This window comes from Dermacentor silvarum, chromosome 5 (assembly GCF_013339745.2).
Source record: "Dermacentor silvarum isolate Dsil-2018 chromosome 5, BIME_Dsil_1.4, whole genome shotgun sequence".
Taxonomy (NCBI): Eukaryota; Metazoa; Arthropoda; class Arachnida; order Ixodida; family Ixodidae; genus Dermacentor; species Dermacentor silvarum.
Window position 1 is genome coordinate 80,810,459 of NC_051158.1, and position 27,072 is coordinate 80,837,530.

General features: G+C 47.8%; 2 protein-coding genes across 2 annotated transcripts in view; both read right to left on the reverse strand.

Moving 5' to 3' along the window:
* The window catches only part of LOC125945867 (multiple epidermal growth factor-like domains protein 6), a 101,733-nt gene extending 95,648 nt beyond the window's left edge, over window positions 1-6,085 (reverse strand). Inside the window, exons 1-2 of the mRNA XM_049668218.1 lie at window positions 5,988-6,085; window positions 4,006-4,168 (exon numbers count right to left, since the gene is read on the reverse strand). Of these exons, the coding sequence (XP_049524175.1) occupies window positions 4,006-4,168; window positions 5,988-6,057 (233 nt within the window). The 5' untranslated portion in view covers window positions 6,058-6,085. The remainder of the gene's footprint in view (window positions 1-4,005; window positions 4,169-5,987) is intronic.
* Window positions 6,086-10,946: 4,861 nt separating this feature from the next.
* The window catches only part of LOC125945868 (integrin beta-5-like), a 50,363-nt gene continuing 34,237 nt past the window's right edge, over window positions 10,947-27,072 (reverse strand). The window contains exons 6-7 of the mRNA XM_049668220.1: window positions 21,798-21,950; window positions 10,947-11,089 (exon numbers count right to left, since the gene is read on the reverse strand). Coding sequence (XP_049524177.1) covers window positions 11,029-11,089; window positions 21,798-21,950 — 214 coding nt within the window. The 3' untranslated portion in view covers window positions 10,947-11,028. The remainder of the gene's footprint in view (window positions 11,090-21,797; window positions 21,951-27,072) is intronic.

Here is a 27,072-nt window from a genome sequence, read left to right on the forward strand (position 1 = left end):
CTAGTATTTCTACGCAGCAGTAACTTTTAACTGCAATTCAATTCATTTTTGATAGTGGTAGTTAGTTATTGTAAACGGTTACCTGTAACGTGTAGAAGTCTGTCTTATTGTAGCTTTGATGGATGAGCCGAGTCACAACCATCGCAAGCCTATCGCTGGACTAGCTGCAACAGATTTGCTCTACAACGATGTTTTTACCATCATTTCAGACAATTAGGAAGCTACCAAAGCGCAAATCATAGACAAAGCAGCAAGCTGCATTTGACTGTATTCTATACACGTTTTCCATCTGTAGAAGCAGAAGAAGATGATCCGAAGTTTAAGCCATTCAAAAGATAGGTGGTACCAAGCTTGAAAGCGCCTGTTGCATTCCTTCCCAAAATATCTGCTATCAGTGCTCGCAGAAGTTAGGGCCTCAACATTAAAATTTCGATGAGCGGAACACAGCCTTACCTTGTGATAGAATAAAGCGTTCCTGCACTCGTCTATGTCACGAACACAACGGTTAGCACTCCCCATGAAGTATATATTTCCATCTCGGCACGTGCACTCACTGCCAATCAAATCGCACTGATCACTGCCGCGTGAGCATTGGCAAGGCAAACAGCCCGGCTTGACTCTTCTGGAAAAACGAAAAACAAAAACAAAAAAAAAAGAAGATCAGTCCATTTGTTCTTTTCGACATTTCAGAATGCAAGGATGGGGTTACTTGCTTTGTTATCCCTGCTATATCAAAATATATATTTAAGAATTTTTTTTAAATACAGAAAAAAAAGCGCACAAAGGGAGTTTAGCAAGCTGGCAACTGCCACCTAGAAGTGTGAACCGCTTTCTGCTCTCCAGAAAAAGCGCAAGGTGATATTGAAAGGGGCACCCTGTTTGGACTAGAAGGAAGGTCAGGGTAATGATGGCTTCAACGTAGAGGCTTGGGCTAGTTGGTACATACTGGACAGAAGAACAGCGCGAAAAGACGAATGACAAGAAGGGGAACGCGAGGAACAGCGCTGGCGTGAGTTCCCGTTTTTATCTTTCGTCTTTCGTCTTTTCGCTCTGTTCCTCTGTCGACTAATAATAGCTTTTCAAGTCAGTTCTTATTGCCGACTTATACGTTACGAGCCTGAAGCTGCCGTTCTTTTCTTCAAATGTCGCATTTCATGCACGTGGCAGAGTAACCGTCTGTAGGGGTTTGTTATTGTCAAAATATTCTTAAAGTATTAGATTTTCTGAGATCATGTCTCAGTTTCCTGTGGTTGGCCATGGCTGCATTGCAGAACCCAGAATAATTCCTTCGGTGGAAGCACACGTGGCATCGCGTGCGCTCCCACAATCGAAGAGGAGAGCTGGGTCACGTGATGGAAAGCTCGGTTCCCTTCATCATCACCAGATGGTGTTGCCCTCCACGCATCATGGTGCCACGCTTACGCTATGGACACTGAATGAAGGGAGAGGTCAAGAAAGTTAGCAAACAAGTACAGGGCAACTGAAAGTCTAAATAAATAACCAGGAGTCAGCAAAAAGAAAGCGATAGACAGAGATATAGTAAATATAATGCAAATGGTCGTACAACAGAAATAAAACCCCGAAGATTTGCAATAATAGCGAGTAAGAAATTACAAGAGAAAATCCACACGATAACACAAAGGGTAATGCCTTTCTATTTCACGCTGGAGCTGGCAACCTAAAGGCAAAAAACACACCGTGGCAAATATTCCCAGCAGAATGAGGCACGCATCTGCTGCAGCAAAAAGCTGGCGACAACTCAGCTCATCCGTATGGAAGTCGAAGGCATTCACCAAGCGAGACCCGTACGTAACGTACAGCTTTCAGAAGCGCTAGGAGTTGATGTAGATGGAGGCATTAACCGATGTTCAGTCTAGATAAGCAAATAGGGGTAAATTCTGGATGAAAGAAAAGCAGTCAATAAATCGATAGGACCGGATCCGTTACAGGTTTCGGTAACGGTACAAGAGATATATAGAAGTTTTAAAGGCGAGAAAAAAAGATTAAGCAGATGCAGAGAAAATGCTAAATGAAAAGCATGCCTAGCATATCTGATTAGCTGAAGCAGGTAGGTGACTATCTGTCACCGCCCCGTTTCAGTGGTGATGGCAATAAATAATTATCATCATCATCATCACTGATACCTTAACCCACCGAGGTCCCTCCAGCAGTACTGACGCGCGTACTTGTTTGTTCATCCGGTGATAGCAATTCACCGGCTAACAAATGTTAAAGGTTATCGCTCAGCGCAAGACACACCTTCCTGTATGGGAAGTTTCACGACTGTTATCGATGTTTTTATCTTTCGACCATGTTATTACCGAGCTTTGTGAAATCAAACTCTGCGCGCGACGGGAATACTGGTGTACATTCTTTGACCTTACGCGACAAAGAGCGATTAGGCAGAAAGATTCATTGAGTCATGTATCAATAGCCGACTCGTCTGATCCACAGATGAGATTTTCACGGTCGCCTACTGTGCTCGACGCTATCGTCCTGCTTTAAGTGTCACTATCATTTATTGGCAAGGTCTGCCCAATAAAAAGTTAGCTTCATGATTCCCAGTTTTATGACTGTCTTCTTCTGCGTCGTTGCAACGTGACACCATTGCAGAAATGTGTCCCCGTCGCGGTCACCCCTCGCCTTTCCCGTCATTTTCTCACCGCGTCCCGCTAACGAGATGGTGTTTCACATCACTTCGTCGGGGAGCGCCGGCGACGAGGACTCGCTCCAGCCGAGATAGTCCCAGAGTCGGTTAGGAGCATTGTTCTTTCAGCCAGAACACTATAAAACTTACTTTGCAATGAAACGTCATGAAGAAAATGGGATTTTCACACCGCCAAGGACTTCGGAGAGCTTAAAATAGAGAACGAAAACACCTATCCCGCCCCACAGCTTACGCTTAAGCATGACAGTGATGTTTATTTTTGCGTCATTACAGTGTAATAATACGAAAGGGCGTGCGCAAAAAGCTGTCATTTTGACAACTTGACAAGGCCGCAGGCCCCCGCATTGGCAGTCACAGCAATAACTTAAACACAATCAGCCTCGAACTTTTCAGAAAGTGTACAAGAATTAAGCAAGTAACAAAACAAAGCTGTAATTGTAATCGTCTTGTGAGTTTCTGTTATTATCTAAAGGCACGCATACACAAAGGCGCAATTTTTTTTGTGACGTGTTGGCGTTGTGGTACTGAATCATTGGTTGTCAATTCAGTAGAAGTTCCGACTGCTCACAACGATATTCAGTTTACGTGTGGCCATACTAAGCCAACACGACACAAATGCCGAAACGAAGTCGACGGGACACCGACTCCAACATTCGGCCCACTCTGTTACTGAGAGTGACATTGTGACACTAGGAGCACAACGACGCGAATGATGACTATGAGTCGTCGTAGTGTAACAGACTTTCATGCCGGACGACGCCTCAAGCCCAGTTTGCTGACAGTCGCACAAATATAAAGTTTCGGACGAGTTGAACGGATACCTTGCTGGGGCATCGAAACGTATGGAAGAGAGCTAGGCGACCAATATTCTACGAAGCCGACTCATTCACCCTCAGACTCACGGATCAGTTTGAGTCGAAGTGAGCCTGACGGAGTTGACTCATAAGTGAGTTTGCCTATCTATGCTTGGAGCAGACACTGGACAGCGCAGCTTCGACGTGCGTTGCTTTTGCATCTGCCCAACTCAGCTGAGAAAAGCCGAACAAGTCAAATTTAACCTTCAGCGATCTATTTTGTATTTCGGCTATTGTAAATAAGATATCTTTGCTTTCTCTTTCCGAAGTGAAACTCATGCCGATAAGAATGTAGGACGTCTTCCAGGAGTGCTCGTTTGTGCGCAGGAGTGCTCTTACATTGCCGCAAACCGTGTATAGAAAAGAACGCACGTTTTTAGTAACAAAAACGCGACCAGACGCGCAAAGAGACGACATCACGGTTACTGCAATAAAGGAAAACGTTTGCACAGGCAACTGCCGTATTCAAGAGACAGCGCTTACGTTCTAAGGGTACGCATGCCGCAGTCCTCATGGCGGTGGGCGCAACGGGTGCTGTTGTTCAAGTACATTCGGTCGTGTTTGCACGTGCACCTGCCGTTTCCCAGTTCACAATTTGATTTGTCAGCCTTGCAGAAACAGCGTACGCAGGATGCTTTCCGATCACCTGTAAATAACGACCGCCACTCTTAAGATGCACTCGGGACAGGCGTGATAAGGTGGCTGTTCTAGAGCACCACATTTCATAAATGACGACTTATGATTACCTGCCGTGGTTGCTTAGTGGCTATAGTGTTTGGCTGCTACGCACAATGTCGCGGGATCGAATCCCAGCCACGGCGGCCGCATTTCGAAGGGGGCAAAACGCGAAAACACACATGTACTTAGATTCAGGTGTACTGTTAAAGAAGTCGAGGTGGTCCAAATTATTCCGGAGTCTCCCACTACGGCGTGCCTCATAATCAGGTCGTGATTTTGGCACGTAAAACCCCATAATTTAATTTATTTATATTGGCTTATAATTGGAAAAATAGTTTGTTATGTAGCTGGTTGGGCGCGCATAGTCCTCTACTTGGCCTTGCTCGCAGTTTGTTATGCATGATGAGTATGATGGTCGTTAGAGCTGTAATTGTCATCAGCCTCATTAGGTGCGATCCAGCAGGAAGGCCTACCACAGTCATCTCCAGTTTGAAATGCATTTTAGCACTGGCGAAAAAGGACAGATGCTAGACGTAGTAGAATCATGCGCTCCTGTCTGTCCTTGTCCACTGGCGCTAAGATGTAATTAACATTCGAATACCAAAGGGCCCATCATGTAGCAGTGCTACATCTCATCTCCAGCTACACGTATCCTGCGTTATCCGGCTCCATCGGAATGTTTTAAACTAAATGTTATTCAGCTCTTCGCGTGCCAGTGGTTATTGTTAATAGGAGCACATCTTATAATTTTTTACGGACAGCCTTCTGAGTTCCAAGTAGCCACAAAACCGTAGTTATGCTCCAGAGAAATTTGCTTGACGTGGTTCCAGTGTTTTAGACAGTTTCAAAGCGCGATGGTAGGTTTTACCAAAAAAAACAAAGAAGACGGAACCTGAAGATATGTTATGCACTAAAGAAATGTAGAACTTGCAGGCAATCTTTGGAGTTTGTATAAAAGAGAATTAAGGTCACGCCCATTGATGGCAGGGATTTCCGCGTAAATGTGTACGCAGAGGAAAAAGACGCTACAGACCAGTAAATTTAAAGCAGGAGCCACCGACGTTCGGAGAATTACATTTTAAAATTGGCGCAGAGTGGAGAAGGAGCATTTTATGTTTCGATTTACTGAAGGTAAGTTTCCTGAAATGACTCTCGTGACATTGGCATGCAGTGAGCAAAAGGAAGAATGATAATGACCTTCTTCATTACGGCATGATTTATAACTAGGATGCTTTCAAAACGGAGACGACCCCAGCCATTCCTAAAAAAAAAAAGGTTGCTCCACGCAAAAGAGCAGCATGCATTTCCTACTCACCTTGAATATCCCTATCCACGCGACCAGACTGAGATAATTCTTCTCAACATAGCTGGAGACTCCGGTGGGTTCTGTTTTCCTCTACATAGCGAGCAAATACTCCCTTTAACGCTGTTCCCGTTGCGCCTATGTATTGTACGGTAAATTATAGCAGGCTTCCAAGTTTTTTTTTTCTCAAAGCAAGACATGAACATAATTGCGGCATGTTGAGAGATTCCATGTCAGTCTGCAAGCACTGTAGCCCTCGTGAGCGCAGCAATGATCGCAGATTCTTGCTTCATCATTTAAACCGCAACGTGCTGCCTTCAACTCTGAACAGATGCATGGCAAAAATCCTTGTTCCCTTTGCCACTATCAGTGGTACAGTAATGAACTGGCATGCAACAGATACATGTGAAGATGTCGAAAACCATTTTAGAGCCAACGTAATACTGAGTCGTGGGCATGAAGCGTGTTTATAAATAGCCCTCACCGTAAACAATATCTGGAAAGTTGAGATTAAGTAAAAGGTACAAGTACGCGCACGCTGGAAAGCATTTCATGGTTAGTCCAATACGTATCCAGTTGAATTTCGACTGTATCCCAAATTTAGTTTATGAGAAGCATAGCGACTGGCTTTAATGACCTTTATGTTATTTTTTATTATTCACGTTGTTAATGAGCTACACAGTAATAAAGCCTGGCGATGGGCGTCTGATAGTCCGACAGCCTGTCTCACAATACTGCATGTTAAAGCAGCTCCCTTTGTCCCGAGAAAACTTATACGAGCCATAGCTAAGGCGCTGTTTCAAAGCACATCGAGCTATAACTGCTTAGAAACAAAAGTACACATCCTCACACTAGCATTCTCGCCTTGAAATTTGGCTTCAGCCGTTACAAGAAGAAACTGCAAGCGTAGTTCAAGCTGAAATGAGTAGGAAAGAAGAAAAAAGTAACATTAGTTGTTAACACTGACGTAAAGTAAAGCTTCAAACGCTTGCAAAAGGTTTAGAATTTGGGTCATAGTTCTGAAAAATTAACATGCTTTGTGATAGAAACAGCAAAAATGTAAATGAGTTTTGCTTGAAGACGCAATGAATTCCGACAGAAATCGATGAGTGTGATCGGTCAGCCATATACTCGGCATTATGTCGAAATCTGTTATTGGGTAAGCAACCCCAAACATTTCGAGGGAACTATGTCACTGCAGAGCTTCACGTGAGAGAGACCGCTGTTTTCTTTTCATGATAGAAAAAATGTGTATATTAGCATATACATCGTGAAACCTGCAATAAATTTTGCAGCAGTGCACGTTTCCGATCATTGCAGTAGAGCTGCGATCTCAGTTGTCAGATGTCAGTTGGTACATGTTCTTGAGAATTTAAACAAGTCAAAAGAGGAAGGACAGAAAAGAGACGTGGCACACGCAACGACTGAACTACAAACTGTGCTTTATTGAAAATCCCCGCCTCCATGAAAAACCAGGCGAGCATGCGCACCCCCAGAGCCAACACCCCCCCCCCCCCCCCCCCACAAACGCACACAGACTAAAGTTGATTGCGATAGACCAAGTAGCTAGTGCGAGTGTGATAGGAAATTTAGTTTCTACTGCTGGTTCCTTCTGCATCAGTGAGACAGAGGTAGTACTGATGCATGTTGTCAAGCTGTCGTCATGCGATCATCAAGGCATGATCTTGTTGTAAAGCTGCCATCAGTGCGTGAGACGATACTTCTCAGCTGTTATGCCAAAATTGGCATAAGGTATACCTATTTATGAGCATCATGTGTTAGAATGTCGCTCTCAGAAATTCTGTTCCATGAGCCGCCAAAAGTTGTGATCATGTCTTATGGCCAAAGGCGGGGCTGGATGATACTGGATAGACGTACATACACTAATATGTATAACCGAGAAATCACCCGATGCGATAGGTGGACATAAGATATATGCTGGCTGAGGTTTGAAAAGGAATTAGTAAAGAAAAATAAAAAAAATAAGGGGGTTTCACGCAGTGGGTGGACAGTGGGGCTAGTTTCGGTGTTGGCAATAAAGCATCGCCATTATACTGGTAGCCAAAGGAAAATTAAGCAAATTTTGCATATGTTGCTCTATTTTTTTCTACCTACATAGCAATAAAGTGTTGCTATTATGTATAGAAATAGAATGTGTTTCCGGCTATTTTCTTTCACGACGTCCTATATCTTTATTTAGTCGCTTCATTTCTTGCGCCAACCGGCGGCGCTTTCGCTCTTATCGCTTCGGCTGCCACGTACTTTGGTTGTCTGCTGCTGGCGCTTTCAAGACACAGCAAGGCTGTTTATGGCTAGGCTTGTGTGCATTTTTCGCGTGCGTGTACAATAATGTGGGCCGATCCTGGTGATAGTGTGGAAAGGGTCCTCGCGCAGTGGCACATACTCCCGTGAACTCCGGGTAGTGGTCTCCGGGACCTGTAACGCGCCCTTTAACTACCCTTGTCTCACCTGGGACCCAAAGAGGTCCCAGGAACAAGGGTAACAACAATCGAATCTTAGCCCAAGAGGCCGACGCGCGTCAGCCATGTCCATGTTCGCATTGCCCTCTCTTTGTCGGCGTTCGAACCGCTTGTGTGCCTAGTTTCCTGCCCCTTTCCCGAGGCGGCGGCACCGTCGCGCGCGTCTGTAAAACAAGGTGCCGTTCTCCATTTTGAATTTAACTTGTCCTCTCTCGTCGTAATGGGGAGGCCGCGCGTAGTGCGCATTCTGTATTCCTGCCGTCAGTCTTCGTAGACGCGGTGCTCCTGGGGAATCCGGACTATACGCGGCCTCGCATTCTGTGTCACCTCTGTGTCGTGTACTAAACAGCTTCGCTGATTGCCACACCACATAGCTGAGTGGCAGTGTCCTCAACAACACCGCAAACAGAAGCTACTTGTTCACAGTTGCTCATGAGCCGATTGATGCTAGCTGATGCACAGAAATTTCGTTTCGGTGTATATGAGCGGTTACTCTTCATTTTTTTCTACGAGTAGAAAACTTGCAACTTTTATTTGCCGAAGGTATTGGAATGCTTGCTGCACAAACTTGTTACGCAGGAGAGCATTCAGGGGACCAATGTTTCGTTGTGGCATTATCACCTTTCATGTTCATGAAGGCGGCAGCAGCAAAAAAAAATCAATTACGTAGCAATCACCATTAGCGCTTTGAATTACAGCATGAAGTTCGAGTTACCTTCGCAATGACCAAGGTGCCTTCAGTTTTCTAACTGTGCGTAGAAGGACGAATTTTTTTCGTCGCTTCTTCGTAGTCTGAACTTGGTTTCGCTTTTAGGAGTTCTTTAATCATGAGCACGCGGTATTGTGCCCATTTTCAGACGTGTCATGTGCCGAAATTATGGTAAATGGGGAGTCCTGGCGGGGCATACACGGGAGCAGAGGTGCAGCGGCTACCGCCTGTGCTCGGACCACTTCACAGAAGGGGACTACGGTGACCCAGCCAAAAACAGGACTGTTGTGGTCGGCTGTGCCGACTCTTGGGGTGGAAGAGTGGCCCCTGATCGATGAAGGTCAGCAAAACAAGTTATTAGTGTTCGCGAATGTGTGCTTCTGTAGTTTATTCTCGCACAGAAAACAATTGACAGGCTACGGCGCAAATGCCATGAGCTCGGCGAGCGCTGTCTTTTCCATGTCGGGTGCTACGGCGCCGGGTGCCAAGTTACGTTGCGCAGCTAAGTTTGGCCCGCGTGCGCCATGAAACCGTGTGCTAGTCAGTTTCTCTATACCGCTTGCTCATCTGGGGTGAGTGATGATTCTAATTAGAGGCTAAACTAAAATGCGGAACAGTTTTCGCTCATAAAGAGCGAATTCCCGTTTGTAAAACGTCGCGCCGCTCTTGGCGCTGCATCAGACGATATGGCGAAGCAGTTTTTGCCACACCCTGCCGTGTTCTCCCTAAGTTTGTTCCCAAATATTCCAATGCTCAGTTGCCCAGCAGCTTCAAAACATTGGAAGTTAGTTTTCCTCTTATGGACATTTTGAAGAAAATTGAAGCCATATTAAATAAAACACTCAATTAACTAGTCCTTAACAAGATGAATAAAAGGCTAAGTCGATCAAGAAAACTAGCTCTAAAGAACTGATTCCTAGTAATCTCAACCAGCAATGAAGAAGCCTGCAATGCTTAGCATCTTAAATGAATACGTAGCAGCACTAAATCTTGAAAACTTGCTCATTAAAATTTGAAAGCATATTTCTAGTGGGAATCCTGCAAATAAATATAATCAGAATTGACCTGCATGCATTGAAAGTACTATTTTATGAAAACACTACAACAACTTCAGGCTTTCCAGAAGGCCCACGACGCGGCGGTAAAGCTAGGCCTCCCCGTCCCTACGTGGGAGCGGCCTGCGATTCCTCCCCCTGTAAAACGGGGGCGGATTACTTCAGGACCTCAATAAAGTTCTTTATCTATCTATTTCTGAGATTTGTTCAAACAATTGTGCAATATGCAAGCTTAAGTGTTATTTATTCTTCTGAATTTAGCAGGAGCGGCCCCAGCGCAGCCATCTCCGGCTCCCCTGAATCGCTGTCTCGTCTGTGTCACAGTGTTTGTTAGCAGTGTGTGATAATAACATAACACGCAAGTGTTTTGCTTAATTGCATGTATAAATGACAAAGATTGCTTAGTTCTCGCTACTGCGAGCTCCTTCACTGCGCTTGCATGGAGTGCTCTTGTTTTTCGGGTGTAGATGAATGAGCTAAAACAAAACGATTCGCAAGATTTCATTTGCTCATTTATTGACGAAGAAAAAGTAGCGAATATAGGGTTTCAGCGCAGAAAGACGCTGTAACCAGCCTGTGTTTCAAGAAAAGAGGAACATTTTTAATACATTATCAGAAGTTCACATAAGAACTGGGTCTGCATTCAACTCACGTAAACTGTAAGGTTAATGCAAAAAAGTCTTACACCGGCTGTTGGTCTGCACGTTGGTGCGGCTGCCCCGAACTATTGCAAGTCATGTGAGGAAATATGAATACCTGGCGCCCTATATTCTGTCTGTTTTCAGATTCCATTGCCAAAGGGCTGTTCGTGGTGCTTCCCCATTGCCTGGACCATCTGGCCTTGCTTCAGGCAGCAGTGAGGAGGTGCGTTTGGCGTCTCCGACTCTCCGGAAGCATTCGGCGATGGGCGGCTCGAGCGTAAACACGCCCTTACAAGTGCTTCGGTAGAAAAAACACTGGCGTGGCCTCGCTACTGATCCGATCGGTGGAGCGTGGTTGCGCGCTCACCTGGTCATTTTCGCAACGAAATGGTCTTCGTGTCCATCTTCGTGCATCTGGAGCCTCACCTCCGCGTGCAGGCCGCGCATGCGCAATTGATATAGCGAGATCAAGTGGTGCCGATGGCGCGATCGCGCCTCCACTGTTCCTAGAATTGCTGTCGAAAAAAAAAATCAGGACACCACGAAATATATCGCATGTTTATTCGCGAGAAATCAGGTTTTACGTTGTTCTGCGTTGGCGAATTGTTTGTCGCTGTGCGTGCTGCAAGGTCCGCCATAGTTATCGGTGGTCATTTTCTACGAAAATCACGGCTGTTTCGCTGTTATCGACCTCTGCTCTTCTGCAAGGAAACAAAGAGTGTCAGAAAATTATCCAATGGCTCAGGAAGGGTAGGCCCAGAATTCAGCCTCTCAGAGAAATGTGGAAAAGACGCATTTGTAGTTTGACCTAATGTTTCGGGAGAACTGAAGTAATGCACCAATATAAAAAGAAAGATCCGATTATCAAAAGAAACTAAGAAGGAGTACTAAGCACAGTCACAGTGGAAGAGTAAGCGCTTTTACGAGGCACATTTGTGTTATCGTTAAGTTATGTAGATTAAGAAAGCAAGCTCGTAAAAAAAGACACTTGAAATTTCAGGCCAGTTTTTCCTCCTGGTGTTACTAAGATAATTAAATTATCGGGTGTTACATGTAATAACTACGCTGGAATTATGAGGACACACCATAAGGCGGGAGGGGTGTGCAGGGGTTCTGGATCAATTTTCACCGCCAAGGGTTTTTTAGCAACCGCCCAATTCACGGCACGGGTGTGTTTGCATTTCGCCACCATAGAAATGCGGCCGCTCGCGGCCGGGATTTGGCCCCGCGTCCTCGGGCTCAGCAGCCCAACACCAAAGTAATTACGCCATCACGGCGGGTACCTGGTATTTGTGATCAACCTGTTTTTAGAGTAACATAATTAGAATTACAAATAGAGAAAGAAAATGTGTATTGCAATTCAATTGAAGAGAACCAAAAGCTTATGACAACATTAACAGCGGGGCTGTTTAAGGCCGAGGTTGAACCGTGCCGAGCGTTGATCAGTAGTGAAAACAGACCATAGGAGGAGAGGAGGTGCAGAGAGAGAAAGAAAGAGAGACAGACAGGGAGCGAAATAAGAAAGAAAACAAAATGAACTTTCTTGGCGAGGCGGGATTCGAACCCAGGTAGGCACGGTCCGAAGGTGAGCGTCATAACCACTGCGCTATACATCAATTTTCTCATGGTATTTATTACGAATATAAGCGTACATGCGTAAGATATTTTCATAGCGGCCAAAACAGTCTTAGCCGCGTCTACAAGCACAAAACAAACACTTCATAGTACAATTATTACAGTAAGAGTTCTGTAAAAAGGAGGCAAACGGATGCACTGCATCAACAATGGATACCAGTCTGGTTGGGAGTCTCTGTGATCATAAAAGTCTTTCAGTTGCGAAACCATGCGAATAAAATGTGACTTCGAAGATACAATTGGTTCTGCATTCCGGTCAAGCATGCGAGTTTTCCATAAACTGTGCAACGCCATAGCATGTCAAAAGGCACATCTTCACATTTAGGTGGTATCAAATATCGTATTGTATAAGCATTTATATGAAGATCCTTTTGTAAAGTCCTTTGGAGAACGTCCCAAAACAATATGGGGTCCTTGCAATCAATAAAGAAGTGTTCTATAGTTTCCGTTACATTACAGAGACGACAGTTAATCGAAGATACAAAAATGCCTTTCCTATTTAACCAGGTTTTAACAGGTAACGTTTCAGTGTGCACTTTGAAGAAGAATGTTTTCGTGTCTGGAGGAATAGGCATTTTACAGACCCGTGCAAAGACGTCATGTCCAGGTAAGCCGCTGTACAGCGATCGGTATAACGGAGGTTTAAAAAGCATATCAATTAGATCTTTATACAGATTTTTCCTTGAGATAGAGAATAAGTACTCATTTGAGAACCTCACTGCAAGAAAACGCACTGAGAGGCACACTTCACGCATGAATCCGTGCAAATATGGATGTGAAGCAAAATTTGCCGAAATTACTAAATTTGGTAAAACATTGACGAGATTAACTTGCAAGAACGCACGAAGTAATGGGTGAGAACAGTCTCGAAAAAAGATGAAACGAGACACTAATTGTCTAAGATAGAGGTGAACCAGGCCAAGACCGCCTGCACTAACTGGTCTGAAATATTGTCACGCCTCATTGGCTCATAAGATGATGACCAAATAAAGGTTGCAAATATTCGGTGAAACTGCTGGATGTAAAGCCTGGAACAATGAATTATTTGCAGCACATAGAAGAGTGTTGCTGCCAAAAATAAATTGCACGCTTTAGCTCTGCCAAAGACTGAGAGATTATGCGGAACGAATGTTTGGGCATAGCGTCTCAGGGTTGGTACACGTTCTTTCCAGTAATGTGCACTTGACTTATATGCATCCATTGGAGCGCCCAGGTATTTTGGGCCAGGTATTTTGAGTTGTCCAAGCCTGTGTCAATTCATTCCTCTGTGAAGCAAGGTTGTCCCTTGTCGCCATTACTTTTTGCCCTTTACTTGGAACCACTGTGTTTAAACGTAATTCACTCTAGTAATATTCATGTTTTCAGTGTTTTTGGAACAGAGGTAAAAGTGCTGGCATATGCAGACGACCTCGCTTTCTTTTGTACGGACAAGCCCAGTATCTTAACTGTGGTATCCAAGATAGCGGAATTTGGTGCAATTTCTGGTGCACAAATGAACTGCGCTAAAAGTTTGGGGCTTTGGTTTGGCTCATGGATTTTTAAAGCGACAGATTTTGCTGGTATTGAATGGACTTGTCAACCACCAAACTACCTGCGCTATACATCAACGCTTACAGAACATGCATTTATATTTATGGGAACCATATGGTTGCATTACACCGATGATTGCAACAGAACTTGCTACGGGCGAGAGAAAGACAAAACGAGAGCGAGAGAGAGAAAGAAAGAGAGAGAGAGAGAGAGGAAAAAAGCCATAGTAAACTTTCTTGGCGAGGAGGAATTTCAACCCCGGTACTCACTGTCCGAAGGCGAGCGTCACACCCACTACGCTATACACTCATGCTTGCAGAGCTCCGCTGTTTCATCAGATTTCACAAGCTTGGAAGCGGCTTAATTTTTAAATATGTTTTATGCAGAAGGATTGTAAAACATGGAAAAATTGTGAAATAAATAGGGACGGACATCGACGCTGTAGTTTATGCGTCAAGTTATAAAATCTAAGCTTGGTCTTCGTTTTATCCGACTAATACTCGACTGTTTTTGTGGCAGTCATGTAACATTTAAAATTATAAGCTGGAACTGTAAATTGTGTGAGCGCTTCCTCTTTTTTCTTTTGGGACCTTTAAAGGAATTCTTGCCTTTGAGCGACATTGTTAAAACATACAGAACACCTTAGCTAAAATAACCTCACCGCGGGATATATTTGGCGTTTTACGATAAAACTACGAATTCCATTTAGTATTTGCTAGAAGGCATTGGATATTACGTTTAACAATGAACAAGAACCTCACGAAACTAACAATACGCGACACATCAAATGGTCATGTGACGAGCATGTGACGCTCCCTTGGCCATAATCATCGTCGGCCCGCTAGGCTCGGTGGACATCATTCGTCACCACGCCAAATAAACACACACGAGCACAGCAGCTCTTGGTAAACCATCATTCACCACCATCACGCTGTGGGTCGTCTCTCCGACAAAAGGTGCCTCGACATCCCCTCCCCCCCCCCCCCCCCTCGTCCACGAACTCGGGCGGATCGTGACACTGACGAAGAGTACAGCCCACGGATCGACCCAAGCCACCGAGAGCGGCGAAAAACACCGCGCCCATTCCTGCCACCACGGGAGGCTCGCGCCATTGGAGGGAAATGGGTTCGCCTGGCCAGTACACGAGGAGAAAGTTCACGTGTTCTTCCGGGAAACCGACACACTGGAGGCGATATAGCGGGACATTTTCCTGGCCAGCTGCGGGACCCGCGTCTTCAGTCTCCTGCTCGAACTCCTCAAGCCGGTCACATCACATGTCAAGACGCTCAGTGAGCTGCTCACCCACCACACCGCACTCGCATTTCAGCCCGGCACCGTCCACACTGATGGAGCGGTTACAACCGGATCCGGCGGGAAGGAGAGACCTTTGGGCCGTTCGTCGCTGCGTTACGAGGGTTAGCGAGTGCCTGCGCCTTCGCTACTCAAAGACCGTTTTGTCTGCGGGATAAACAACCCCGCCATGCAGGCACGACTACTGGAGCTTCCCGACCCCTCGCTAGTGGACGCCGTGAAGGCAGCGCAGGCGGTTGACGCTGCGGCCGAGGACACCGGCGAGATTGCACGTGCAGCTGGCTCACCGTCAGCGGAAGCGACAGTCAACAAGATGGCCACAAAGGGCGGTACCTGCAGTCACTGTAGCGGTGCCCACTCCCCTTCACAGTGCCAATTCTCCCAAGCACAATGCTTCAGGTGCGGCAAAACTTGGCACCTTGCACAGGTATGCCGAGGAGTAGAGGATGAACAACAACAACTGCTGCAGGAGCAGCGGCGGCACCGCCGCCTTGATCAAGCCCAGGTTCCACACAAGCCAGCGGCCATGCAGGATAGCCGTCGCAAGGATACGTGGCGGAGACGTGCGGCAGCAGGCTCAGGTCCCTCCGTGGCCAGGCTACACGTCGTGGCCGAGGACCTGCCAATCTTCTATATGTTACACACAGGCATTGTTCTGTCGTCTGTTCAACGGACGGTCATGCTGACCACCATCTGTTCCACCGACGGTCATGCTGACCGTCGAAGTGTCCGGGTTCTCTATTTCCATGGACCTGGACGCAGGGGCCAGCGTGTTGGTCCTGGCCGGGAAACTTCTCAAGCGTACGTTCCCCGGCGTGTCAGTCGAGGCTTCTCCGGACAGCTCTCCCAGGTCCAGGGTCAGGCCCAGGTCAGCGTTCGCTTAGGCGACAGGGAGGCAACCCTTCCCCTTTACTTCATCAAGGGGTCGTCACGGACGCTACCGGGCCGAAGCTGGATGCACGCACTGGGCGTTCGTCCGCCGGTGTACCAGGAAGCCGTCATGCTTGTGGTGAAAAACGTCCCAAGCTTCCAGATCGATTTCAATTCCCTGTTCCAGCCGGGGGTGGGCACATTCGCCGGCACGACGGCCGGCATCTATGTACCTGGGGGAGCTGGCCTCGTTTTTTACGCCTCGCCCAGTGTCGTTCACCTTGAAGGTCGGGGTCACCCAGGAGGTGCAACCGTTGCAGCGAGAGGACATCCTGGTGCCCGTGAAGACGTCTGAGCGGGCCGCATCCTATTGTTCCAGTCCTCAAGCGAGACGTCACTACCGCCGAGAAGTACCCGCTGCCGCGGATTGAGCATCTCTGGTCAGCGTTGTTCCGGCGACGGAAGTTCACCAAGCTCAACCTCAGAGACGCTTACGATCAGCTGGTGCTCCAGGATGCTTTCCGGAAGTATGTCACGATATCGAAAACTTTGGGGCTCTTCCAGTAAACGCGCTTACCCTTTGGCGTGGCCTCAGCCCCAGCAATTGCCATTTTGCAGATGGAGATGGACAACCTCTTCAGGGGCATGAAGCACGTAGCGGTGTACTAGACGACATCCTGTTTACCGGCACCGACGACGGGGACCACCTGCAGAACCTGCACAACGTCCTGGCGCGATTGCAGGATCCCCTTCTCAAGCTCAAGCTGGAAAAGTGCGTTTTACTGGCCCCCAGAGTTGAGTACCTGGGACACGTCATTTCCCAGGCCGGCCTGGCCCCGCCCCCCCTACAAAGTGGATGCTGTGCTCAACGCGCCTAATCCCCACAACAAGAAGGAGCTTCAGAGCCACCTTGGCCTCATCAACTTCTACAGGAGTTTCCTGCCGAACCTGTCGGCACATCTACAGCCATTCCATCTTCTGCTTTGAGATGGTCAGCAGTGGGCCTGCAAGAAGGAGCAGGACGTGGCCTCCCGGCGCTGCAAGAAGCTTACACCAAGGCTCCATCCAGTGCTGGTACAATTTGATCCGGCCAAGCCTGTCGTCCTTACCGTAGATGCGTCGCCATACGGCGTGGGAACCATCTTCGCGCACCGGGGCAAGGATGTCCAGGAACACCCTGTGTCGTTTGCTTCCCGTCGGTTTCATGCTGCAGAGCAACGTTACAGCCAGCTGGACAAGGAAGGCCTGGCCCTCATTTTCAGGGTCGGGTGCTTTCACCAGTTCCTGTGGGGCCTGAAATTCGAGGGGGTCACGGACCACAAGCCGCTGCTCGGGCTGCTGGGGCCTGACAAGGCGGTTCCCGTGCAGGCATCACCTCGAGTGGTACGCTGGGCCTTGAGGCTGGCGGCCTAGAGCTACCAACTGGCCTACCGTCCGGGTAGGGACCTGGGACCTGCTAATGCCATGAGATGCCTGCCCCTGCTGGAGGTGCCTGCTGCTGTTCCAGAGCCCACTGAAGTGTTACTGCTGGAGCACGTGTACCCGGAGGTACTCTCCAGATCGGCGGTGTCGCAGGCGAGCAGTCCGGTCCCAGGTAGTCAAGGCAGTCTTCCGAAGGGAGGAGTTGGTGCAGCGGGCCTCCAGCCACAAGAGTGCCGAGCTGAGCTTGCAGCAGGGCTGCCTACTCTTGGGTTCCAGGGTGGTGATCCAACATCGTCTCCGGTCAGGGGTCCTGCAGTTGCTGCTCGGGTCATCCTGGAGCGGAAAAGACAGATGGGGGCCCGGTCTAACGCTTGGTGGCCTGGCCTGGATCAGGACATCGCTCACATGGTGCAGAGCTGCCAAGAGCATCAGCGGGCCTCACGTCATGTGGAGATTCACAGAGACCCTGGTCCCACCTGCATGTGGATTTTGGGGTCCCTTCAAGGGCCACTACTTCCTGGTGGTGGGGGACACCTTTTCAAAGTGGATGGAGGTCCTACCTGTCACCACTTCATCAGGAGGCGCAACCACTGCGGCGCTATGGCAGATCTTCGCCACCCAGGGCTTGTTGGATGTCATCGTGTCCGACTATGGCTTCACTTTCGCCAGCACTGACGAAGAACGGATTCCGTTGGAATGATGGCTCCGCCGTACCACCCTGCTTCAAACGGTGCAGCGGAGCGGGTGGTGCATACCATTAAGGACAAGGTCAAGAAGAGCCAGGCTGGGAATTTCTAGACGAAAGTTGCCCGGGTACGGTTCCAGTACTGGACCACACCTCATGATGTCACTCACCGTGCCCCTGTGAGCTCCTGTTGGGCCGGATGGTCAAGACGCCTTTGCACGTCTTGCATCCGGACCTCCGTTACAGAGCCCTCCTGAAGCAGCTGAAGCAGAAGCTGGCTGTTGACCGAGGGTTCCGTCCCGGGCCTTTGCCGGAGTCAGGAGCTGCGATCTTCGCCAAGAATTTCCGTCTTGGTCAACCCTAGTCCGCCGGACAGGTGGCATATCCTGCCAGCGCCTCATCGCTGGTAATCCGCATGCCGGACGAGACCACGTGGTACCGGCATGTCGACAATGTTAGGCGTCGCTTCGGGACACGGCTTGCTCCCTCGGTCGCCACTTCAGACGTCCAGCCCGCAGGGGGACCAACGGCTACACTGGTCACTGCCAGCGAAGCACCACCCACCTCGGAGGCGGTAAGCTTCGCTAGTTGTGCGGCGCCCGTTGGGCCGTGTGTCAAGTTCGGCGTCACTGTCAAGGCCGGCCAGTGCCGACACTCCGGCTCAGGCAGCACCCGGATTTGCCCCACCCGGCCCGTCGACACCTGTGCCCAGGCGGAATACTCGACCGCGGAGACCGCCAGGTGGTTACTCGCCTGGATAACTGTAGCCACCGACGTATTTTGTTTGTGTTGAACAAACTGGGGGTAAGGGGTGTGACGACCATGTGACGCCACTTCATCCATAATATTCGATTGGCCCGGTAGGCTCGGTGGCCCGCCAGGCTCGGTGGGCAACATTGATCACAACGCGACATAAACCCCGACGAGCACAGCTGCTCTAGGTCAGTCATCATTCACCACCGTCACGTTGCGGATCGTCTCTCTGACGGAGGGTGCCTCGACTTCCCTTGTCCACGAACCCGGGTGGATCGTGACAGTTAACTTATATATACCACCTAAGTTTAAGACCTACTCGACTGCACTTCCCTTCCATTGGAACCCATTTTGTAACTCTAATGGTCCAGGGCAATAAACGGGGGACATTTAGGTTTACAGGATGGGTGTCAAGGGGAGGCAAGCGGTGTTGGGGATGGCAGAAAAGTAGGTGCGGTGATGAAATGAGAACATTTGCACGTGCGACTTGGAATCAGGAAACATAGCAGAGGTAATTGGAGATCGCTGGGAGAGGCCTTCGTCCTGCAGTGGCCATCATAATAGGACAATGATGATGATAATGATATATATCTATATATATCATTATTTTCCGTGCCATGACGCGTCTAGTTAGGCGATATGAAGAAGAAACAATTGGTATATTTAAGGGGTCATTGTGTTCAATGAGGCCATGGACCCTAACAGCAGTTTTATGCTGTCGTAAGATATCAAAACGTAATATTTCCACTTCATGAAACAACGGTGCACAATGTTGGCCATATCTGGTATTAGTTATTATTCTAAGTCCCCGCTTCGGTCGCTTCCGTATGGGTTCAAGGTATGCTTTGAACGTCCATCCCCATGAATCGTCGCAATATGACAGGTGACAGTGAAAGAAAAGCGAAATAAAGAACTCGGAGAATGTTACTCTTGAAAAAAAAAACATTCTAGCCATTAGCAACATATTGCACCCAGATCCTAATTTAGCGCATACTAAGTTAATATGATTTTGCCAGTATCGGTGGCTGTAGAAAATTACACTCCATTATTTGAAATCCGACGTCTGCTCAAGCAGACAGTTGTTTATCGTTAGGTGAAAGTATTCAATATATAAAGGGGTGTAACGGGTGCGAAAAATTGTGTATTTACTTTTCTTTACATTATTTGTTAATTTGTTCACTGAAAACCACTCACAAATGCTTTTTTTAGTTATGCATTCATTTTATGTTCCAGTTCACATAAGTTGTTAGCAGTAACTATGATCGCAGTATCATCAGCGTACAGCATCTCCACGGTATTTATTATGTTTGGAAGATCACTCACGTACAGCAAGAGCAGTAAGGGTCCGAGGACGGATCCCTGTGGTAACCCTGTTTTTATGTTTAGTGCGGAAGATGACAGACTGCGCATTAGGACCATTTGTTGGCATTCGCTTATGTAACTAGAAAATAAGTAGAAAATTTTGCCGCGGTAACCGTAGTGTTTTAGGTTCATTAGCAAAATCCCGTGGTCTACTGTATCGAAAGCTTTCTTTAGGTCAAGGAAAGCTACATCTGCAAGCAGGTTATTGTGTAATGCCGTGTTAGTTTTTGTGCTAAGGTTAGCATAGCTGTTGAAGTGATGTGACCTGAATCCATGTTGCGCAGGGCAAATTGAATGACATTTTTCAAGGAAGATGTGTTCACGTTTTTGCTTGAATTTTTTCCAACATCTTATTAATAATACTCAAAACAGATAAAGGTATGTAACTTGATGGATCTCGGCGATCGCCGCCTTTGTATATCGGTACCACCTTAGCTTTTTTAAACAAGAGGGATATTTTGATGTACGCAACCAATGGTTAAGTGCATAGCATAAGACGGGGCTCAAGATATCAATATCATATTTCACTAATCGCGCTGTAACCCCATGTAATCCGCTAGCTTTATTAGTGCTCATATTAGCAAAAGTATGTTGAATTTCCTCTAAACTAATGTTGTGACCTACAAACGTATTCGATAAAGAGTTTGAAATACATTGGTTTCCGTCAGAAGCGGACTGTGCGGCTAATTCTGGGCCGATTTTAGCGAAATATGGATTAAATATATCCATGATATATGCTGCGATAGTGTCAGGTAACACGTGTTGTGAAGGTGGATTGCTAACAGCTTCCTTTACAATCTCCAAAGTTCTTTTACAATTATCTTGAGTTTGTTCAATAAGACGGGAATATAATTCCCTCTTCCGCACTAATGAGGGATATGGCCTTATTTCTTAAAATTTTAGGCTGGTCTAAGTAGTAATAATTATGCTTATGTTCCCTCTATTTGTGGTACCAGAAATCTTTTTGCTTCAGTAATGCAAGGATCTCGTTCGTCACCCAAGGACTCAAAGAAGTCTAGCCGATGAGTGTACATATACATTTTATCGGCTATCGTCCACGGCAGAGGAACGAATGTTTATAATATCCTGAAATTCAATGTTGACGTCATTATCGTATACATTAACGAAGTCAATGGCGAGAATGCTATTCCGTAGTAAGTTGCAATTTATTCTGCTGATCCCTTGTCGAACACGTCGCACTCTTTTTGCTCGAGTCATTAGTGGAAACAAAAACAGGAATATGATCTGTTACAGGTTCATTGTAAACGCCAGTATTCATTTTCTATTCTATGTTATAGTGTGTTAGTGTCGTTGCCGACGTATTAGTCAACCACGTGGGAATGCTGACCAGGTTGCGAAACTTGAATGAATTAAGTAGTTGTGTATAATTTATATGAATAGTGTTGTGTGTGTTAATGTTCACGTCTCTAGCGACTACCACAGGGTTGTTGTAATTCTTCGAAAGATTAAGGAATACTTGTTCCATTTTATTAAAAAAAGAAGCAACGTTAGAACTTAGAGGCCGATAAACGACGCCACTTATACCAAAACAGTGCAATCTAAGAAATAGAGCTTCAATATCTGGGGAACTGGAATTCAGTTAATGCGTAGCCATTCTTCAGGATCACTGTAATGTACAGCCATACTTTCAACGGGCAGGATGGAAAGGTGACTACACATGGCTGTAGGATTGCACTGTGACGTCTTGCCTCGGTCCTGTTGATGTACTTGAACTGTGCAATACAGTAATGACCAACCAAATAGATTAGAGTGAACTGTTCTTGACCTTATGATCGCACTACCCGCTTCCATAATCAGTCTACAATTTCATTTGGTCTCACCTTATGGGGCTGCTGAATGGACAGTCCTCTGGATCTTCCACGCAATGGCTTGAACCAGGCAAGTAGTACGTCCCATTGATGCACTCGCAGTTGTTTCCAGGCCAGATGCACGTTCTAGCACCGGGTGAACATCTGCACCTGGCGCAGCCATTGCTGTGGAGGTAATTAGCTGCTTTATTGCAGTATCTGAGAGCCGATCATTCGGACATCCTACAGTGCAGAAATGTTTAAAAATAGATATTGAAAGAACGTTTGCCTTTCTCAACATTTAAGTGACTTGGCTAGGCATCTGGCTTAGAGCACTGCACGGGCCGATTTTTGCGGCCCGGGCCCGGCCCGGGCCCGTTTTCACATTGGGCGGCCCGCCCGAGCCCGATAAAAACTTTTATGGCGAGACCCGGGCCCGGCCCGGGCCCGGAAATAATCTACGTTACCCGCCCGGCCCGGCCCGCCACCCCTTTACCTTAAGCCCGAGCCCGGCCGGAGCCCGACTCGAAACCGGCCCGAACCCGGCCCGAGACCGAAAAATACATGTTTTTCAGAGTTGAGAAGCCCGAGAATAACTCGCAGAAAGCCCGAGCCCGGCCCGGGCCCGCGTCAAAAAACCCGAGCCCGGCCCACAAAAGCACACGCCGTGCCCGAGCCCGGCCCGAGCCCGTGAAAAAACTCCTCCACCCGGCCCGGCCCGGCCCACGGGCCGGGCCGGGCCCGGGCTTTCGGGTAAGCCCGAGCCCGTGCAGTGCTCTAATCTGGCTATTCTTAATAAGTACGTCTAGTTATATATTGGTGTCGTCATTATTAGGGTTCAGTCTAGCGTACTAGAAGCTGCGGAAAGAAGCCGCCATTTTTCTATGCAGAAAGGTCTTACGACGTCCATTTTCGCACGCATATAATAACAGAAACGTTTTGCTCAGCAATACCAGTCAACGGCCACCTCTCGAAAAAGAAAACGTTGCACTGAAATGAGCTTTGGAAGGCATTCTACAATACGATTTGCTTCGGTGTTCTACCCAAAGCACAGATACACCAAGCTGGCGTCACCCCCACGGACGCTCTAGCAAATTTCGCATCTGTAGCAGAAAACGCGAAGGTTTTGGAGCTTTTTCTTTCGTTTGGAGGCCTGTCTATACACCTCTCATTATTGCGATGTCTATTCTTAGGATACTTCAATTACTTCCCGGATTCTATCTTTGTGTCAGCTTGTCTAGGTCTCTCACCGCTTTCCCGCCAACTTGGGTCACTCTGTAGAGCAGTGGCCGGCTATGCAAGAACACGGTTAAAAAATATGCGTGGCTGCTATTGCAAACACCAGAGACCAGCGGAGCTGGGGAAAGCCTAGTAAATTAGTGGCAAACCACGCACTTAGTCTAACTTTTGCTGGGCTTCCCCCATCTCCGCTGGTATCTGGTGTTTGCGATAGCAGACACACGCATAATTTTTTTATTGCGATAGCAATTATATGGACACTCAAAAGCAGATTTCTGCCGTCGGCGTCGCCGTCGCCGTCGCCGTGAGGTTCCGTATGACGTCATTTGGAGATGAAATCGTCGCCGCGCGCCGAACGCTGTATGTGCGAGTGAAAGGGCGCGAGGGGCGCGTCTTTCACGGGGTGTGAACGTGCGGCGGAGAACAAACGCGCGTTCTGCGCCGTGCTCGCTTAAGGGCTGCAGAAGTAGGCGTCTCTTTTCTCCTTTACAATCACCATATATGTAGAGCAAACGCGCCTTCTTCAGACGCGCGAGAGGCCGTGGGGGAGGGGGAGGGAAGGGAGGCGACGTTTAGCTGCGGCACCAAGTGCCTATTTATATCAGGAGGCTCCAGCAACAGTCACCAACGCCGCACGCATTTTGAGCTAACGCGGGCAAAACGCCGATGGCGTCGACAACAGTTCTGCGTGTTGTTGCTACCAAAGCCGCTCACCTTACTTCGTATGACATTGCTGTGTTGCTATCGCATTCATTGCTTCGCCCTTAGGGCGAAACTGTGACATTTTTTTTCTACAGCGAGAAAGAGGACCGTTGAAGCGAGTGCCCATTAGCACCGTTAGGTCCAAGTCGTTGCATGTTGCGTAAGTTCGTGACCATCCGCAACCCTGGATCTTCTACTCTCCTCTGTTTCCTGGCGCTCAAGATTTCTTCGCGATGTTCTGCGGAGTATCGCGATGAATTCAACCGGCCACGTTCACGAGCCTCCGGATCTTGATTTCTTCGCCTACGCGAACTCTCGGCTTCCCTTAATCTAAACTCGGGATGTTTCTCTTCCGCGACGCTTGGTTTCAGCTTCCCCAGCTCTCGCTTGAGTCTTTCGGAAGCGACGAGTTTCCAGTTCTCCGGTCAGCCACCGTCAGAAGCATTGGCTGCAGTCACGGACATCGGGCGCAATCGGCGCGAACGTGGGGAAACGCGGCGAAACGCGGTCGGCGTCGGCAGCAGTATAGACGTCCCAATACCACCTGCCTCAGTCCTCCTTTCCACCTCGCATCTGCTATGCTGCGCAACGGTATTTTTATTGCAATCGCAATTATATGAACACTCCAAAGCAGATTTCTGCCGTCGCCATCGCTGTGAGCTTCCGTATGACGTCAACGGCGATGAAATCGTCATGGCGCTCCGGACGCTGTATGTGCGAGTGAAAGGCCGAGGGGGACGCGCGCTTTCACGGGGAGCGAACGCACGTCGGAGAGCAAACGCGCGTTCTGCGCCGTGCTCCCTGAAGGGCTGCAGATTTAAGCGTCTCTTTCCTGCTTTCCATATATAGAGAGCAAACGCAACTTTTTCCGTCGCGCGAAAGGCTGTGGGGGGACGGGAGGGAGGGAGGGAGGGGAGGCGACGTTTAGCTGCGGCACCAAATGCGTATTTATATAAAACGCCGCACGCGTTCGGTGCGAACGCGGGCAAAACGCCGACGGCGTCGACAACAGTTCTGCGCGTTGCTAGTGCTGCTGCATGTCCAAGTTTATACAGCTGATAAAGCTACTATCCATACTCCGTATGGATAGTAGTTTTACTATCCTACTAATTATCTCTATCTTATCTCTTATCTAATTATCTCTTTACTATCTCTACTAATTTGCTATCGCAATTGGTGCTTCGCCTTTCGGGTGAAACTGCGACAAATTTTTATACTCTGCTTTCACTCTATCTGAGCTCTCTGTCCCCAAGCTCGGCGAAGCTGCGGACGGTGGAATGATCATTATAGCGAGGTTATAACCGCTCCGCTGTAAAAATAACCAGTGGATAAACTTTGGTCTCTGCGTGCGTGACAACGCGTTTGTGCCCCTCTCAAACGAACCTCTGTGGCGCCAACTTGTGTCACTGGGTATATGCCGCTCTTCAGTAACAAAAATTCGACAGAACACATCACATGATGACTGTCGACAGTATTGCATTCACTATAGAATCACTATAGTGGCACAACGTCGACGTAGTGGCACAACAGCGCCGTCGCCTCGAAGTAAGCCTGCGCGTGGATTACAAATGTATAGTGCGCCAGTGCGTGCAAACTCTGAGAAACGCGTCATGCGGCAACCAGGTCCCTCCCTCGCGATTCTTTCTGGACACGCTGAGCCATCTAGTCGCGTTGCCGAGGAGTCTGAGCATATATTCTCCGATAGGTGAAGCGCGGTGTGCCGGTGCGTGTGAACACTGAGAATTGTTCCCTCGCTTACCGAACACTCCATGGCACATACTCAGTGACTCAAGGTTTCCAGAGGTTCATTCAAGGGTGGCACATATCCTATGCATTCATGGCGTAGCTCACAAAAGCGTTGGCGTGGACGAAGTTCATTGAAAATCAGTACACACCCAGTGCTTTTGTGGCGCAACCTTCTAAAGCACCGGGTTGCTGTCCTTGAGGAACGCTTGTGACGTACGCTTGAATCGCCCATCATTGGAGCAATTTATAGGATATTTTTTGTCATTTTAGAGCAGCACATTCCCAGTGGCACATGCCTATAGTTATACAAGTTGGCGTCCAAGACGTTCATTGATGAGCGGCACACTCCTACTGGCACATACCCAGCGACCCAAGTCGGCGTCAAAGAGTTTCAATAAAGAGCGGTAGATACCCAGTCCCGTATCTACGGGTACCCATGTTGGTGGGTAAAGGCCAAACTACACGTACCGTGCCGGCGTGCGAAAGCTCGCGCCTACGCGCTTCACGCAGGCGCAGATGGCCCGTAGGCCTAAGAGACGCGTCTGCATAGAAACAACTCCATGGTTGCTAATATATTGTCTTGGCTTCGGCACGATGCACCAAACGGTGCCCTGTCTTCTAACGTCTTTCTTGCGTTTACATTCCCGTACGTTCAACTAAACGTCTTGAAGGGACGCACACCGAAACGTCACGGAAAGGTGCTTGCGTTTAACGTAGGTTAGGCGACAAATGCTATTCTAAAACTGTCTATCTTCTCCAGACGAATATCGGTGCTCTGGCTGCCTCACAAAAACACGAAACGATGTGTATACCAAGGCGAAAATGTCTGGTAAGTGGACGCTCGCTGGCATGCATCTTGTATATGTTCAAAACGGCATTCCTCAGGAGCGCGACAAATGCGAGCTTTCGTGCGCCGGTAAGCGCACGTGTAGTTTGGCCTAAGTGGTTCTCTGAAGAGCGGCACATATGTACACATTTCCACGTACTCAACGACTCAAATTGGCCAGACGGTTGGTTTCGCTCCCTCTTGCCAGCACAGAAGCCCAGCGCTCTAACCATTCGACCACGGACTATACAGTGATCCACGTAGACGGGAAAACAGCTGGATACAAACATACATAGCAACGAGCACACATACAGCATAGATAGATGGCCCCCAGAAAGGGCGTGATGTACCCCAAGAATGCGAACGCATTAAAATCATTTAAAAAAACTCCGGTTCGGAGCGTAGCCGATGCTGTGTCATATAGACCGGGTGTTTTGCTTTCATGTTAGCAGAATTTTTAGAAATCACCTGTGCCATATGCCACACATGTACTTATAGAGTTGTATTGCTCGATGAGGGAAAGACATACCCTAGAAGTCTAGGTAACCAATTTTGCTAATCACGATTTAAACTAATTACTTTAGCGCACGTATTGCGATGCACGAATTGAGGTCATTGATGTTACAGGGCATAACTACTTGAAACAAATCTTTAAACTGGCACTAGTTTTCATATAAACGCTGGCAAATTGAGGCGAAAATGTACTAGTGTTCGGCCTAACTTTTTAACGAAACGTGTTTTCTTGCATTAAAGCTCTAAGTTTGCTGGAACGCCAATAGAATTGCAATACAATTG